The sequence below is a fragment of the Taurulus bubalis genome, assembly GCF_910589615.1.
Source record: "Taurulus bubalis genome assembly, chromosome: 15".
Classification (NCBI taxonomy): Eukaryota; Metazoa; Chordata; class Actinopteri; order Perciformes; family Cottidae; genus Taurulus; species Taurulus bubalis.
In genome coordinates, this window is record NC_136603.1 from 8,271,492 (window position 1) to 8,288,622 (window position 17,131).

The window sequence follows — 17,131 nt, forward strand, 5'->3', positions numbered from 1 at the left end:
TTTTAATTTCTCTTGTATTAAATACATTTATAGAGGTAAATGGAACATTGAGTGATGAGCCGGAAGACATAGTTTGATCTGTGGGTCTGTGTTTCATCATCATGATGAATTATTTGATGTGGATGACCAGACACAACTTAAATAAAGAAATGTATTTTCACTTTGAATTTCCAAGTCGACCTCTGGGCCTTAAGGTGAACAAAATGGGCTGTTGTGCCATTTTGTTCTTGAAGTAGCAGTATTCAGTGTGCTTGAGACAGTGGCAAGAATATAAAAACAGTCAAACTAAGTGTTGGTTAAATTATCACATACTTCAGAAAAGGTCATATTAATGTATACTGTGCATTGTGCAGTGGCAATCAAAGTTTGGAAACACATTTGGCTTTTTGCTGGTCTTCCAAAGTGGCTGCCATATGGTGCTAGCCGTTCCCACCTTCATTTTTGGAAATGCTCGCTGGATTGGCCATACTTTTCATGTTGTATAGTCCAGATCTGTGTGTTTTAAAAAAAGGTTAACAAAAAAGGTTGACAATCAGTGGCTCATTCAGTTCTTCTGTTCTAGGTCCAAATGATACTTCCTAAATCGTCTTCCTGTAGCTGAACTAAGCAACACACTACATTTGCAGAGGAAGGTGTCTTTGTGGAAATTGATATTTCTTTCAGGTGGCCAGTGGAAGAATTATATTTATATAATCATTTTAATGACGCTGGCCAACTTTCAGAGAAAGAACCGCTAACCGAAAACAGAAAACATTCAACACGGATTCAGTTCTTTCATCCGCATTGGTGTGGACGTGGTCTGGGTGTGTTAAGTGATGCATCATGAATGACTGGCAGTAGGACATTGCTGGTCCTTTCCTGCCTACTGAGCAGCTAATGGTGCAGAGAGCATATCCCAGTGGGGGAGACAAACACTGTGTCCCTGCTATGATGCCAGATGTGCTGTCAACTCAGTATTGTCTGCAGCAACAAAGCACACACACCAGGCTCAGCGCTCGTAGGGTATTCACATTCAGATTGACGTACTCTGCCATTAACGTTTCTGCTGCTTGCGTCTGCCCGCCTACTCTGAGCCCTATAAAACAGCATTCTTATATTTAGCATTTAAGACTAGCAACTAAAAAAAAATGTCAGTGGAGTGACGTTATTCCACATTTTTCTGGTGCCGTTTCCCTCATTTGTGAAATTTGCAAGAAGTGAGTGTCACAGTCTTGACAGAATACTGCAGACCAGTGCAGTGGCATTGAGGAAATACACCTAATTTGAGAAAATTCTTGTAGAAGTTGATTTGTCTTACAAATTGTGGTGCAATTATCTGATCTTTTTCCACCTGTTTTGATAAGAAACCATGACCGTAGGGCTCAAGAATTGAGCAAATCAATCATAAGATGGCTATCTTTGTTTGCAGTGAACTGAGGTAACTGGACAGACACACACACATAATGAGAACATTTTATGAGACGTAAACACAAAACATAGAAATAAGTAAACACGGCATATACACACAGGCACGGCACACCCAAGGACACACACATATACAGACACACAAAGAAATATAAATACTGACAAACACACCCTCCCCCATTACTGAGGGAGGGGCGGCCATCTGCCCTCTGCAGCAGCCACACAATGACCAGATCAGAGGACTCTACTAATGAGCAAGACCTTTCTGCTCATTTCATCAATTCATCAACCTGCAGCCTCGGCCGCCACACTACACATTACATGACACGTTGATCTAAGCACACGGCTCAACCGCTGTAGCGCTGATGACTTAGTCACCTGTGGCTTGTTTTAGGCAACACATCACAAAGGTCAGCTCAGTGCTGGCTGAGACTTGAAATCATTTGTTGCGTAAGATTTCATGACAAAACGCGAGAGAACGCTGGTGTTTTGACACAGTCTGACGCCAGCGCGAGGAGACAAAAACAAGCCTCTCTGTAGCAGTCGATAGTTCATCTTTCCAAAAGCTCTCGCGGAATCCGAGATGAGGGAAGTGCGAGTCGGGCAGACGATGGCTGCTGCTGTATTGTCCCCTGATCCGTGGCAGAGTGGGGGTTGAGGTGTGGGAGGTTATTGATCTCACTGTGGACATCTGTGGCATCTATCAGGAGGGCTGTCAGTCATCAGAGAGGGGAAGTGAGGGCCAAGTGGAGTGGTTTTATGTGCGTACGTGTGATAAAGTGGGCAGACAGCAGCAGCAAGACAAACAGGTTCACTCTGAGTTCACCCTGTTTTTCTACCAGTCCAACATAAGCAACTTGTTTTTGTTTCTCTCTGTCCCATCTCTGTTTGTTTCCCCTTCTCCGTCCCTGCAGCCCTCCATCTCTACGACCCTGTCTCCAATGCTGAATGCTGAATGTTTCTATGAGAGCATAAACGTGTTAACTTGCAAGGAGTTGAATAGAAGTTTGGGAGTTGTATGAAAAAGGCAGCAGTAAGAGAGATAAGCAGACAATCTGCAGCTTTCATTTAATTATCAAGGCAGTGAAAAGCGGGCTTGCTCGGGCCAGAATTTGTAGATGGTGCCAATAAAATTCAGAATTGGGTTTATGCTTCACATTCTTTGGAGATGCAGCCAAGCCGCTGGCTACACATGCGTTTGTTTGTAAAAGATTTTGTCCAGACGTTTGTCTGAAGTTAGGGACATTATCTGATTATATGAGGAGGAAAATGTTGCAACATCAGTAAACAGCGGTACTGACACTCACAAAATATAGATTCAATAACTCTCCTCTGTGCTGTGCACAAGTTTGAGTTTGGTTTAGAGATGTTTTGAGAGCTTGGAATGAAAGCATTTTATGTGAAACCAAATCACATTATTAAAGGACAGAATAGAGACAGCTTGGAGACGGATCGAAAGCACTTCTCGGAGATATGTTATAAAAAGTTGATTTATGACATTTTGCTGCCTCACTGTTACAAAGCCGGTGTACTATCATTATCTATTTGGGAGACATAGAAAAGGCCTGCAGATGATTAAGAAAGTTGACGATGGAAGAAACTATTTTTCTTAACACATTATGATGGCAGCCAGCCTTTGGGCATTCAAACACAGTAAATTGAATGAATCATGGGGGATGAGAAAAGCAGAGACAATGAGGGAAAAGTAGCTGTGCAGTGTGTCGGGAAGGGAAAAATGGAAAACGCAGTGGGTGTTGCATGAGTCACCATCACTGGAGCCTTGTCAGAGACTACAGACAATGTTGAGTAAGACTAATAATAAGTCTGAACAACAGAGAGGTGAGTGAGATCAGGTTGCAGGTGCAGGAGAAAGTCTGTTGCTTTATGTTTGCCTTGACAATGTGTGCCTGTGAATACATGCATTGAGGAAGGTCCTGTTTAGGCTGAACTGCTCGCGTGATAAAGTGTAATTAAATGTCCATGTTAACGTGAACAAAACAAGTTAAAATCCCTGTTGTGCCAGCCCAGACATAACAAAGACGCACAAGTGTGTGTTAGTTCACCAAATCACTAAATATTTCCCAAAACTGGAGATTTGGAGAATTATGCTTATTTGCTTCTGCCGAGCGCTAGATGAGAAGAACAATACCACTCTCACTTTGTCTTTGTTAGTTATCGAGCTGGAGCCAGGAGACTATTAGATAAAGACTATTAGTGCAGTGGTTTTACTGGGTTATGTGCTTTAACTATTTTGTGACACAATAACTTCACAGTTTCACCGTAAAGCTTATATGTTGACATTTCATTGGAAAAATGTTACTGTCACATGACATCTCATGACATTCTTCATTTGCATGGTAATGAAGGGAAACAGGAACTAGCGTTTTTGTCGTGACAGAACAAGTGCTATGTATACACTTTTTTTTCCACAACAGAAGTCACAAACAGCAGCAAAATACCCAAAGTCACAGGACAAGAGGATATTGCCAAAAACGTCATCATCTCTAAAGTTCAGCTGAGAACTTACTTCTGTTAGTGCCCCAGAGGACAAGTCCCTTGACATGGAGTTGCCCTATAAAACCCTCAGGACACATCTGCTATATATATATATATATATATATATATATATATATATATATATATATATATATATATATATATATATATATATATATATATATAAGAGACTTTGAGCTATATATATATATATATATATATATATATATATATATATATATATAGCTCAAAGTCTCTTAATTTTGACTGATAACATACAAAACTAGATAGGAAGCTCCCAAGGGGGACAGGGGCCCTTTTTAATTCTATTACTCTGTGCACACACACACACATAGACACACACTCACGCACACAAACATACACACCAGTCCAAGATGTAAGCAGCTAGTGGATACCACAGAGAGTGGTTCTTCCAGATCCAACGCTGCCCTGAAGGCAAGAGGCCCATGATGGATCAGACGTTGATTTGATTTGAAGTGAGTGTGAAAGCCGCCGTCCGTGCCCTCTGCCAGAGAGGTGAACCATGATTGAGCAATGGCTGTCTGGAGGGTTCACTCAGGAAACTGTAAGTGGACAGGCTGGACCTGCTGCTAACAACCACCTTTTGTACAAATTGTCTGGAAATGAATTGCTGATTCACACAGTGGCAACAAGAAACGAGTTCCAGCTGCCAGCTATTCCACCACTCCATCTCTGAGCTGTTGCTTCTTGGACACACAAATAGACACATGCAATAGACGTAAAAAAAAAAAAAGCATTTCATAGAAAGCCTTATTAAGCAAAAGTTTTGTTTTGAAAGATACAATCTTTTTTACAGTTGGTGCACGTCAGAGAAGAGATTCACACACCTGAGATGCTCCTGTTTATCCACAATAAACTCCTTTCCTGTCAGCTGGGTTACTTGCCTGAAACCTTGTCCACCTACACAAAGTGATAAATCACAGTTTCAGTGTATAATACAAATGTGTCTGCTAAACAGCAGTTAAAAACTAAACTGTTCCCCCCACAGTTTCTCTTCTTTTAACATAACACATCAAAGACAAATGGTGTTGGTAACATCACATACGCAGTGGGGAAAGAAGTATTCAGATCATTTATTTCAGAAAAGAATCAATGCGGTATGAAAGGCTTCGTGCATTACTACCGGCAACACGCTCATGTTTTTGTTGGTATGAGGTTGAGATCATTTGAACAGCTGTACATCCTATTGAGTTGTTTATCTATTGATCTGAAAAGTAACTGGTGATGTAGAGGAATTAAAGGTACAGTCAAATATACCGGTATCTCAAAATGGAACCTAAGTACAGTGGTTGAGTTAATGTACAGAGTTACATTCAACCACTGACGTCATGTCGCGAGACCAAAACTATTTCCTGACTGCTTCTAATTTGAGTCAACGTTCTCATGGGTCCAGTTGCTGTTAAGTACTTTGCATTTTCTTTCTACGAATGAATGCGTTTATTGTTACTCTCAGTTGCCACAACAATGATTCAACCTGCAACCAGTTTTCGAAAACTTTTACATTTACTGTTCAAATTGGCTCAGGAAATCCCCTCAGGAAATTGTGTGATTTGAACCTGCAATTTGTCTGAAATAAACAGAGAAGAAGCAGAAACTAGAACTAAATCGCAGTCATAACGGGCAGAAAGTAACAGCCGGGGGCCGTCATAATGGCGTGCACTGGGGCCCGGCGTAGCCTCACGCCACTGTGGCTAGTGATGTCTGGCACCGAAATGCTGCACACCGCAACAAAGATGGAGATACAAGGAAATAAATTCAAACTTACCAGGACCGGCGCGTGGAGGAAGTAGGACACGGAGGTTACTAGTTAGTGTGCAATAAACACTTGAAGGTCCACAGAGGTTTATCTGGGTACAAGAGGAAGGTAAACAGTGAATCACACCAGAGCATGGCGCTAACTGAAACACAAACACTGCTCTCGCTGTCATACAGATGTTATTGATGATAACCCGGAAGCTTTGTTGACACTCCTGATAATGACACATTCTGCCAGCTGCCTCAGGGCCATCCTCTCTGGCCACCACAGCTTAAAGCAAATATCCAAGTGCCTCGCTGCTTGACAGATAATAATCAGTCCAAACAATATGAGTTCATAGGAGCTTGCTCCCACCTGAGGCCTGAAAAACCTCTGACCTCACAAAGGCAGCACTTTGTCACATCCTTCTCTGCAAGCTCCTGTTGATACATCATGCACGCTTGCTGCTAATAATTCATTATTGGATACTTCCTGCCTCATTGTTCATCAGAAGAGTGTGTTTTGAACCAATCAGCCTGCGGCGGCTTAGGGGAGACAAACATATCATTTTATAGAGGAATATCGTAACCAAACAGCACTGCCGAAGTAAGGCTCCAAACACACTGGGAAACAAACAGCACCTTTCATATCCTGATCAATCGCCTTCCTGGGGGCATACAGTGCTGCTGGTATGTTCCCAGAGTGACCAGCACCCTCCTATTTCCTGTCATAAAGCAACTCTGAAGCGTGGATCGGCTAGATGGTCAAAAAGTCTGAATAAACGGATGCTGGTGTCGGCACTGCGAATCCAGATGGATTGTTTACTCCACATGTTTGTTTACACAAAAAGACAATAATCCTCACAGATTTGGGGTAAGAAAGGCAACGCTCGGTATCAGCGGAGGGATCTATAGTCCTTGTGGTCTTTAGAAAAGAAAAGAATTCAATTGTGTAGAGAAAATAAACCCAAAGGCAGCTGAGTACAAAGGGCCGAAGGTCCCAAGCGAGCGCCTTTAGGATTCAACCAGAGAGTTTGCTCGAGCAGGAAACTCCTGGGCTGAGGGAGCACAGAGGCTCGGTTTGTTTCTCTATGAATCCTGGTATTTTTTTTAATTCACAAGGGGCACTCGCTGTCGGCCTCCACACAAGCAAGAGGAGAAACGACCCGCGACTCCTTTCACTGGCATTATGGTGATCTACTTTCTTTTTTTTAAATAATACACATTTCACACAAAGAGTTCTCTTCTGTTTCAACATTCCCAGTATAAGCTGAAAAGCTCCGACGTCACTGGCAGAAGACACTCAGCCAAACAATGAGCGTACCTGCATTCCCTCCAGGTAAAGTAGAAAGTTGGCACACAATATAAATTGTTTCACAATAGGCTCCAGCTTGATGATTATGATTAACTCTTGTGACTCATCAACTGTGCAAAAAAACAAAAATGCATTCTGTTTAAGACAGTGATGGTTTTTACTGCCCACCGCACCTTTCCTGAAGACTGTAGGAAGAGGAAAATAAAACAACTATTTGTTTTCTGCTAGCTTCAGGGAATCAGGGCAGACGGTGTCATCTTTCAGACAAGGAGGCACCACAGGGGCGGCAAAGCATCCCTGTGGCCAGGTTGATAGATGCTCCTCCACCGGTGCTTTGTTCTGGTCTGGTGCTGGACACTTGCCCGCCTCACCCCAGACCAGAGCCGTATGTCACTCATCACAAGAAGCTGCTTCCATCGACGAGGATGCTCATAAACACAAGTCCAGCTCGTCAGCTTTCCATCACAGTGTTTGAATAATGAATGAAGCCTGTCTTCTTGTGCTGAGTGGTGCTATAGATCAGCACTCAAAAGCAAAGTGCCAAAGGCGATAGGGTTTTACGCACAGAGCCGCTGTGAAAAGGTTAAAAATTGTAGGCTTACTTGAATAATCTGACACTGAGAGGTTATGCCCAAGTGTTTATGGTGCTCCTCAGAAAACAATGCTGAGTGAGAGAATGACCCTTTTCTGCTTTAAAGCAGTCTCTCATATCCGAGCATGATTTTACAAGAAAACTTCTGCAAAATAAATCACTATTAGATTAGATAATCCTTTATTAGTCCCGCAGTGGGAGCATTTGCAGAATTACAGCAGCAAACATAGTAAAGTGCACACAAGAGACATGGTAAAAAATCTAAACAAGTAATATAAATAATAAACGGTAAAAAAAAGTAACAAATCTAAAATACTGACCTAAATGACCTAAATGGATCCTTTTCATATTGAATTACAAGCAATCGTATACATGTGACTTGTTTCAAATAATACATACAATGATCGATAAAAGTGTAAAAATAAAGCTTTTGCCTGCTGACATGTCATCTTCAACGATTCTCCTTTGAGACTCTTGACGGTGGAGGTAATGAGGCCGTCTGACTTGGCAGCAGGTTTATTGGTCACTCGACTCTGGAAAGCTTATCTGCTGTCATCTGCTCTATTGTCCCCGTTATCTGAATTGATCAGGGCTGAGCTGAGCCTCTGTTCGCGTTTGAGTCTCCTCCACCGTTCACACGGGCCAGATGGAGGCCCTCCACCTGCAGAGAGCCTGAAAGAGCGCTCCCTGTGATCTTCTGTCTTATACAAATACAGCAGAGGGATCCCCCGGTGTCTAGGGGGGGAAAAAGTAACTGGAGGAACTCATTCAGAACGTGATTGAAATTGCAGGACTCTGATCTGCTGAGGCGATGACAGTTATATGACCTTTTTTCTTTGGGAAAACCTGAAAAGAACAGATCCTTAAATAAACATATAAACTGTCATGCAAATGAATGCATTGAAATCATCTGAGCGGGTCAGTTTGTATTGTATTGGTATTGTGTGTAGACATGACAGATAAACCTCCATGGGGCTCCCGGGGCCGTTTGCCAGTGTTTTAATACTGTTGCAAAGCAAAACCACAATGGAGACGTTGGTGCAAAAGGAAAGGGAACCCCGGTTGCATTCATCATGGACTCATAGAAAACACCCTTCCTATGCAACATCAAGCTGCATTTCTCAACTGGCCTTGTGGCTTGCTCTGGATCTGTGCCACGTGTGGATTTATATTTCTCCACTAACTGCTCGAGGGCAGTGTCACCCATTTCAGTTTTTATTGGTTCATGCCCCGTTGTCTAATTCTGCAGGGACTCCATGTCAGGACAGGCAGCAGCAGGATTCTGGGTAATCAGCGTGAAAATGTTCTGGGGGGAAAAAAAAGTGCCCACCAACGTTGCAGACTAGGGGCTGAAGAGGAGGCTTGCTGGTGATCCAGTAAGAAGAAAATGTATCTCTTGTCTATTAGTATCCTGCTGTCGCCCCAAAATATCTTCAGCACTAAAGTTTGTCAGAAAGATGTACGGATTCTAAACTGACTATGGAGTCTCAGAAACAGATGTTTAACGTCCCCATTAATATCCACAAAGGTTAGAACTCTTTCTGTAATTGACGACTTAGGCGTCGTTCCTGACTTTGTCAGCGTACCGTGGCAGGTTACGAGACATTAGAAGTCAGAATTCTCTCCAGGGATGTAACTCATGCATCCATTCGACTTGTTAATACAATTCTAATAAATGTGTCACGGAGGAGAACAAAAATCACTGCTTCAGATGATATTAATGTCATTTCAGCTGAGCACCCAGGCTGTTTCTGCACACCATTTGCATGTCATATTGAATTCACTTGGGTATTGTGACCTTGATTGAGGTCTCGGCAAAGAGTTTTTAAAAAGGGCCACCAGCAGACGCAGCAGCAGCACAGCGGAGTAGGAAGTTTAAAAGGGTGCCTTCCAAAGATAAGGAGCGAGCTTTGTCTTTAAAGTGGGTCTATTGTTCAAATCCGAGCTCCTTCTTTAAACACAAACGTTTGAGCAAGCAAGCCGGATGCTTTTGCAAATATTTCCATCTGTGTAGAAATATAATCATTATTTATTTGTCAGTGCCAACATTGTGAAAAGTATAGTTCTCACTGGCACTGACGACAATTCACTCAAATTGAGTTTTTTGGTGAGATGGTGGTCTCAATTAAAGTATTGTCTTTTTTCTGGTGTGGTGTTTTTCGTCTGATGCATCTCGTCTTGACAGAAAACAAAACCCAAACAAAGGATCTGCACGAACGAAGGATGAATCTCTCACCTTGGCTGAGGACCACCAGCTTCCCTGAGCAGACTTCACACGCCAACTATGGGGCGATGGAAAGACAAAAGTACCCCTATGGAGCCTTGACTGATAGATAGATAAAGATGTTATGCATTCCAGTGTGAATAATGAACATGATGCCATGCACAAAAATGCAGGGACATTCAGATCATCTCAAATCATTCCAAAACAACACAATCCACACATTACAGAGGTCATAGCTTTCCACAAAGATATGACAATATATGCCTCAAAGTAGATGTAATATCTGCAGTATAGATTCAGTGGGGTATATAGGGTGAGGTTGCAATATTAGATGGAACTCACACTTCTCCTCAGGAGTACGACAAATACCGCAACAAGAAAAAACACTTTTAAGTCGCACTCTTGTGAAAACGTCTGTCTACAATAACAAGTAAACCACTTTTCAGTGCTTAGACAAGAGATTAAAGGTAGTTACCAGAAAACCGTTTGTGCATTTATGGGAATCACCCAAAGTCAGCTTCAACAATAAAGGCGTATGTATGTGGTGATTGGGAAAAAAAGAAGAAGAAAAAAGTGAAAGTGATATTTGAGTAGAGGCATTATTATGAAAAATGATCCCGTGCCGACTTGCAGAGGGGGCCGGGATGAGTTGTAACCGGAGGGCTCGGTGTTGACTGAACAGCGCTGCTCATTCTTCTCTTTATCTCTCTGGCATTCTTCTGGCTCATTTCAATAGCCATTCTTCAGCGAAGAGCCCTCTTCGCTGCCGTTCACACTTCTGGTGATTTGTATTCTAAGTAGCTCACAGATCTTTTGTATTCCGGGCCGATAGCAATCTGAATCTTCACGCTGACAGTGGAGGCCGCAGATATCCTGCTGGAGCTAGAAAGAAAAGGTCTTATTTAATAAGAGGAATGAAATCTCTTTTGTTGAAATCCTACAACATGATAAGCCCCATGTACACACGGATTTCACAGACGATGAAAGTCAAAGCAGTGCCCTGATTTTACCTGAAGAGATACCATTTTATTAACATCTCTAAACATCCACTCGTGCACTCCTTGTGAATGCTGCATTGTTGGTGGTATTGTGTTATTTGCAAATAAATTGCGTTGTAAAAGATGTGAGACATTTCCCTTTCAAATGTATGTTTCATGCAAAAATGATCTAATACCATCCGACCACTGTCTGGAAATTTGAGCAACATTTGTAGTTATTAAAAACATATGAAGGCTTCAGAAGAAATGTTTCTGGTGAGTCGGTGGAAGCCCCCTTTGTAGTGAAAGTGAGAGGGAATAAAAAAAAACGAAATGCTTTATGTCATTGAGCACACAGATGGAGTTCTGCTCGCAGGCAGATAACAGAGAAACTGTCTGCGTCTGAATGACGTTGATAAGAGCATCATACCAATACAGTGGCCTTTCTCTGAGCTGCAGATTCCCCCTGTTCCTCTCCTCAGGACTCCAACTGCACACAGGATTAGTCTCCAGCCAACTGTCTGTGAATGCTGTACTATTGCTGGTTATTAGATTATCCATTCATCAATGTTTCGTTACTGTATTAAAGTCCTCACCACTGAGCTCCTAAATAGTTTTTTGTCTGCATTTCTTCTACTCAGGGCTCACATCCGTGTGGCGTTCCAACACTGTCAACAGATTGCTTGTAAATCAAAGTGTGTGAGTGTTTCCTTTTTTCCTGCAGATGCTAACTGCCCTTATTTCAAACCAAATGAAAAATAAAATACGCAGTTACCTTCACACTGGGGGATTTTTGTCATACGAGATAAGGGGGAACAGCAAATCGTTCATGAAGTCGCTCTAGATGAAATCTTCTCCATGATGGAGAGGAGCAGAGCAGCTCTTCAAGTTGTTCACGTCTGTGCCAAAAATGTTATTATCGTTTGATAATCTGCATTAGAGGGGATATTTTAGGCATGTATAATGTTACTCAGTAATTTCCAGTGCTACTCAGTACAGTCAGAACACAATTGTCTGTGGTTTTCATCCCATCTTTTAATAATAGATGGGTTTTTATGAATCAGCCATGACTGTAATCTTTTTCTAAACTTCCTAATTTGTACAAGCCCCCTATTGTATAAATTGCCATCACAGCTCACTGCGTTTTGAAATTCAGCTGTTAATTTTGGTGAGTTGTGGGGCTTTTTTATGTTTAGTTTTCTTTTAATGTGCTGTAGCCTCCCTTTAACACGGTGGTTTACAGATCCATCTTAATCATGCCTTAACTAACCTTTGATATAGTAGGAAAATATGCACAGTGCTGATATGCACAATATGATAAATTTGATAAATAGAAAGAAAATAAAAAAAACCTAGACTGCTAATGCAACACTGGACATGAATATAAATGCAATTTGCAGAAGAATATGTTTTTGTTTTTGTTCTATGGAAATGTGCTGATGTCCTGATGTTTTCTAAATATTATGTTGTCATGCGGCTCCAAGAAACCCTCTTTAACACGAGGAGGAGACATCAGTGGAATCAATGATGCAGATGAACTCATTGAATCTATCACTCTCATATATCAAAGACATAGAAATAGTATTTGCATGCCGCATGGAGGAGATTCGGTTTCAGACAACCGTCAGCTCCGTCTGAGAGGAGGGCGGGCGGTTAGTTTCGTGTGGCCCGGCCCTGTCATCATACCTTAACTGAAATCAGAGACGGTTGGTAAAGCAGTGAGAAAATGGATGTTCTACACTCTGAGGCTCGATAGCCGTTTGATAGAAATCCCACATTACAGGGTGTGTGGTTCTTTACAAACCCACTGGGGGTCATTTAGCACTTGGCAGCGCAGACATAACAGCACTTGAGAAGAGACAGGGTGTGTATAAAGGTGAGGACGGATTCAAACCTCCGCTGATGAAAACTGTCATCAGACACAGTTATAAAGTGATTTGTAGAGAGAAATACGAGGCTGGGAGAAGTCTCTGAACGACCAATCTAAATGTCAGTCCTCGCCTCATGCTGAATGGGGAGGGAGGTGCGATTTATGAGGCTGCTGCTGAGCTGATGATATATCACAAGGAAAGCATGTGTAATTCCAAAATTGCTCTAATTGTCCAGGCTGAAACATAATATCAATTACTAGTGACCTCATTGAACATAACCACATATTTATTTGCTGTGGAAACATTGCAACATTCTATCCTGGGTTTTCAGTGTACTTTACAATAGTTTAATAATCATGCTATCACATTAAATATGAATTATATTTATTGAAATCCCTGTGTGATAGTGTATCTGTGATCCTAACATGGTGTGTCTGACTCTCTGTCATACTTCTCTAATGATGTTGTTGTAATGTCATAATGTTTATCAGGCTATATTCTTCTCCAAAATATATCAGATTGGTATAGTTCTTGTTTCCAAAGATCTTTACTTCCTTCTGCTTTGAACCACTCAGCATAAGTCTGATACAATGGAAAAATCTGCAGAAATCTCTTGAAGATTCATTTAAGTCTTGTGTCACAAAATAAAAGTCAAAGTGGCCAAATAAGTTTGGCACACTCTCAAACAACAGTCTCCAGAGACGTGGTTCAAGGTTGTTGTTTTGTAAGGTGACGAAATTAACATGCACGGTTTTTTTTTTGTTTCTGACAAAAAAAGTTCCACCAACTGACGCCCTGGCAGAGTCGTTCGTTTTTATAGACGACCGTTTTTGGAGACGAGCGCATCCTGCTGCTCCTCCTCCTGGGGGGGGAGGGGTCACGCGCACCGGCAGCCCTTATATAAAGGCCTATATGTTGTTTGCCTACAGACAAGCAACGGATCCCCCTGCCGCACGCACACACCCGCAACGTCTAGTTACGTTCTCAACGAGTGGTAAATATGGAGGTGAGTTCCTTTATTGGTATTTTTTTCTAACATGTGGCAGTCAGGACTGTGCTTGAAGCTGTGCAATTAATGCTTTTTTTAAAATAATGTTCCACTCGTGTTTACAGTGGTGTATATTTAACTATATTAATGTAATCATTAACTGCATTTAAATTAATACGTTCAGTGATGAAAATTACCTTCAGGAAAGTTCAATTTAAACTTTTATCCAACTCTGAAGTTAGCAGAATGCACTTTTTGTTGTATAAGAGTAATTGTGGAAAGGAATGTAAAAAACTAATCTGAAATCTGAAATCTAAATCTCAACTGTTTTCTAACTTTTCAATGTTTTTTTCTTTCAGCTTGACATATCTTTTGACTTGTTTGACAACAGTTCTGACAACATCTCAGAGGAGTCTGGAGACTTTGACTTGGACTTCCAGGAGTTTGGCATGCCATGTCCCAGAGCGCTCAGCACCCACTTCAATAAGATATTCCTCCCAACAGTTTATGGAATTATATTCATTCTGGGAATCATTGGCAATGGATTAGTCATAGTGGTCATGGGCTACCAGAAGAAGGTCAAAACAATGACGGACAAGTACCGGCTCCATCTCTCCGTGGCGGACCTCCTGTTCGTCCTCACGCTGCCCTTCTGGGCCGTGGATGCAGTTAAAACCTGGTACTTTGGGGGTTTCCTCTGTGTGTCCGTGCACATGATCTACACGTTGAACCTGTACAGCAGCGTTTTGATCCTAGCCTTCATCAGTCTAGACAGATACTTGGCAGTTGTACGGGCCACCAACAGCCAAGCCACAAGGAAGCTGCTTGCAAGCCGAGTGATCTATGTGGGGGTGTGGCTGCCTGCAGCTGTGCTGACCGTACCTGACCTGGTGTTTGCCAGGGTGCAAAATATAGGGTCTTCAAACTTCCCCTTTTTAAACAAAAGCATGGAGACGTCTTACGTCAGGGTCATCTGCCAGCGCATCTACCCGCAAGTAGGCAGTCACATATGGACCGCTGTTTTCCGCTTCCAGCGCATCCTAGTGGGCTTCATACTGCCCGGTCTGGTCATCCTCATCTGCTACTGCATCATCATCGCCAAGCTGTCGCAAGGCTCCAAGGGCCAGGCTCTGAAGAGGAAAGCGCTGAAGACCACGATCATCCTCATCGTTTGTTTTTTCTCCTGCTGGCTGCCCTACTGTGTTGGCATCTTTTTGGACAACCTGATGATGCTGGGCGTGATCTCTTCCCCCTGCACACTGCAACAAGTGGTGGAGACGTGGATTTCTATCACAGAGGCGCTGGCCTATTTTCACTGCTGCCTCAACCCCATCCTCTATGCTTTCCTGGGAGTTAAGTTCAAGAAATCCGCCAGGAGTGCGCTGACAGCCAGCAGCCGATCAAGTCAGAAAGTAACTCTCATGACAAAAAAGCGAGGGCCAATTTCATCTGTGTCAACTGAGTCCGAGTCCTCAAGTGTTTTGTCAAGTTAACAAAGAGTCAAACTGCCTTGAAACTCTCAGGAGTGGGAGAAAAAAACTAAGCTTCAATTTCAAAGAACTTACTACATTTTGTACAGATGTAAAAAAGAGAAAAGAAAGAAGAGTTTTTATACTTTTTGATTTGTTCGCAATTGTGTTTTCATTGGAATTTGTGCAAGTTTGATGTTCCTCAAAGCAGATTGTGTCCGCAGGCAGTGCCTCATTTCCATTCACTCAGCTTTACAATAACAATCTATTTTCCCTGTTTTCATCTTTACAATCTGTGCTGCTCTATCAAAGCCAGGCATTCAATGCCCTCCTCTTTTTTCATGGATGGTAGCTGCTCGTAGAAACCTGTACATAGTTTGTAGAATTTGTGTGTTCGCACTTAAGTTGTGTGATTATCTGAAAGCTATTATTTATTGCTGTCATTTACACTGGATGTTTTGTAAAAGAACAAAACTGCATGCTGCTTTTTTGTACCATTTGTAATCTGTTTTTTTTCTGTAAATAAATAAAATCTGTGCTTTTCATAATGTGTGGTGTGCATTTTGACCTAAAACCAGCTCCTCCTTCCCAGCGGGGGTGGGTGATGAGTTGTGTGTGTGTGTTGGAGGGAGGTAATGTGGGGGAGGGGGTGGGAGGTGTCAGTCAACCCAAATGTCTCCACCTGATCTGGCTAGAAAGCAGAAGGAGGACTAAGCAGACAGGCCCTGTAATTGCAAGAACATCTGTGCACTTTTACATCTTAAGCAGCCATGACACAAAAGCCCAAATCTTTGGTTATAATTAGCAGCCATATGGCTCCTTAACAAAGGAAATAGCATGTTAAGTTCTCCTTTCATTTCCAGCTTTCTTTCTTTTCAGTTTGCAAGATATACTGCCTCCATTATGATTGGCTTGTAAACAAGTATCCTCATTCACTTCACAGAGTGGGTTAGTGGGTCAATGTAACAATGTCCCTGCTCCCAAAACGAAACATAATAGTATTCATACACAGGTTATATATTCTGAAGATGCAAACAAAGTTGACACATTTCGAACACAGACGCTGACATCAATCTTTTTGTGGGCTCTTCTATCTTCACTACATACTAGATGTAATCTAGAACTGGTGACAGAGTGATGGTCAAGTTGGAGACCAAAGGAAGCTGGCAACAATAGATGTCAAGGAGAATGAAGTCGTCAAATGGCCACTGAGCAATATAATGCTGGCATCCATTCAAAACTCCAATGGAGGGACGTTTCCATTTATTTACATGTAAACAGGTGTTAAGTGCCCCCATCAGGCCACAAGGCTAATGAGTATTTCTGAGGCTCTGGTCTCTCACTGGGCAACAGGATACAACAAAAGGTGTTTTTTTCAGTTGGAAATGTTTTCAGAAGTTTCATAATTAGCATAAGAGCTGCGCTGCCTCCGTCTGTGTAGGGACAGATATGTGATTAACACTTTAAGTGTTCAGATGAATGCACTTTAGCTGCTTCTTTCTCTGGCATCAGGAGAGGGTCATTAGAGGCTTTATGATCATATCAACGACCATTCACACAGAATATACAGAGTTTAACAGTGAACTATTAATAAGTGGGGATAAATTACATGTCAGATATCCTGAAGTGGTTGAAATGTTCAGATATGAAGAATTATTTCGAAATAAGAACTGTTGCAAACTCCAATAAAACAAAAGGGCTAGAAAATCTATAGAATAAACTCGAAACCCTTCTTAACAATTGCCATTGAGATATAAAAGCTTTATCTCATCTTATCTTAACCATGACTTAAACACTCTGTAAAGGCTCTGTAAAGACCACATGAAGGGCATTGTTCACAAACAACACAACAATAAATAAATGAAGATATTTCCTAAAGTCATTTGTTTTGATGATTTTACTGATTATTTTTGCTTATGTGGCTGCATAATACATAACCATCATCACCATAAAAAAACACAATACTTTTATCCAAAGTGTCCACTTCAGTGCACAAACAGTACTCAGGGACCCTTTGGG

At 41.8% G+C, this 17,131-nt stretch overlaps 1 protein-coding gene across 1 annotated transcript; it reads left to right on the forward strand.

Annotated features, from left to right (window-relative positions):
* Positions 1-13,607: 13,607 nt before the first annotated feature.
* LOC306748136 (C-X-C chemokine receptor type 4-like) lies at positions 13,608-15,654 on the forward strand. Its single transcript, XM_079231263.1, has 2 exons — positions 13,608-13,661; positions 14,003-15,654. The coding sequence occupies exons 1-2, from the start codon at positions 13,656-13,658 to the stop codon at positions 15,134-15,136; spliced, it is 1,140 nt and encodes a 379-aa protein (XP_079087389.1). The 5' UTR covers positions 13,608-13,655; the 3' UTR covers positions 15,137-15,654.
* Positions 15,655-17,131: the final 1,477 nt, after the last annotated feature.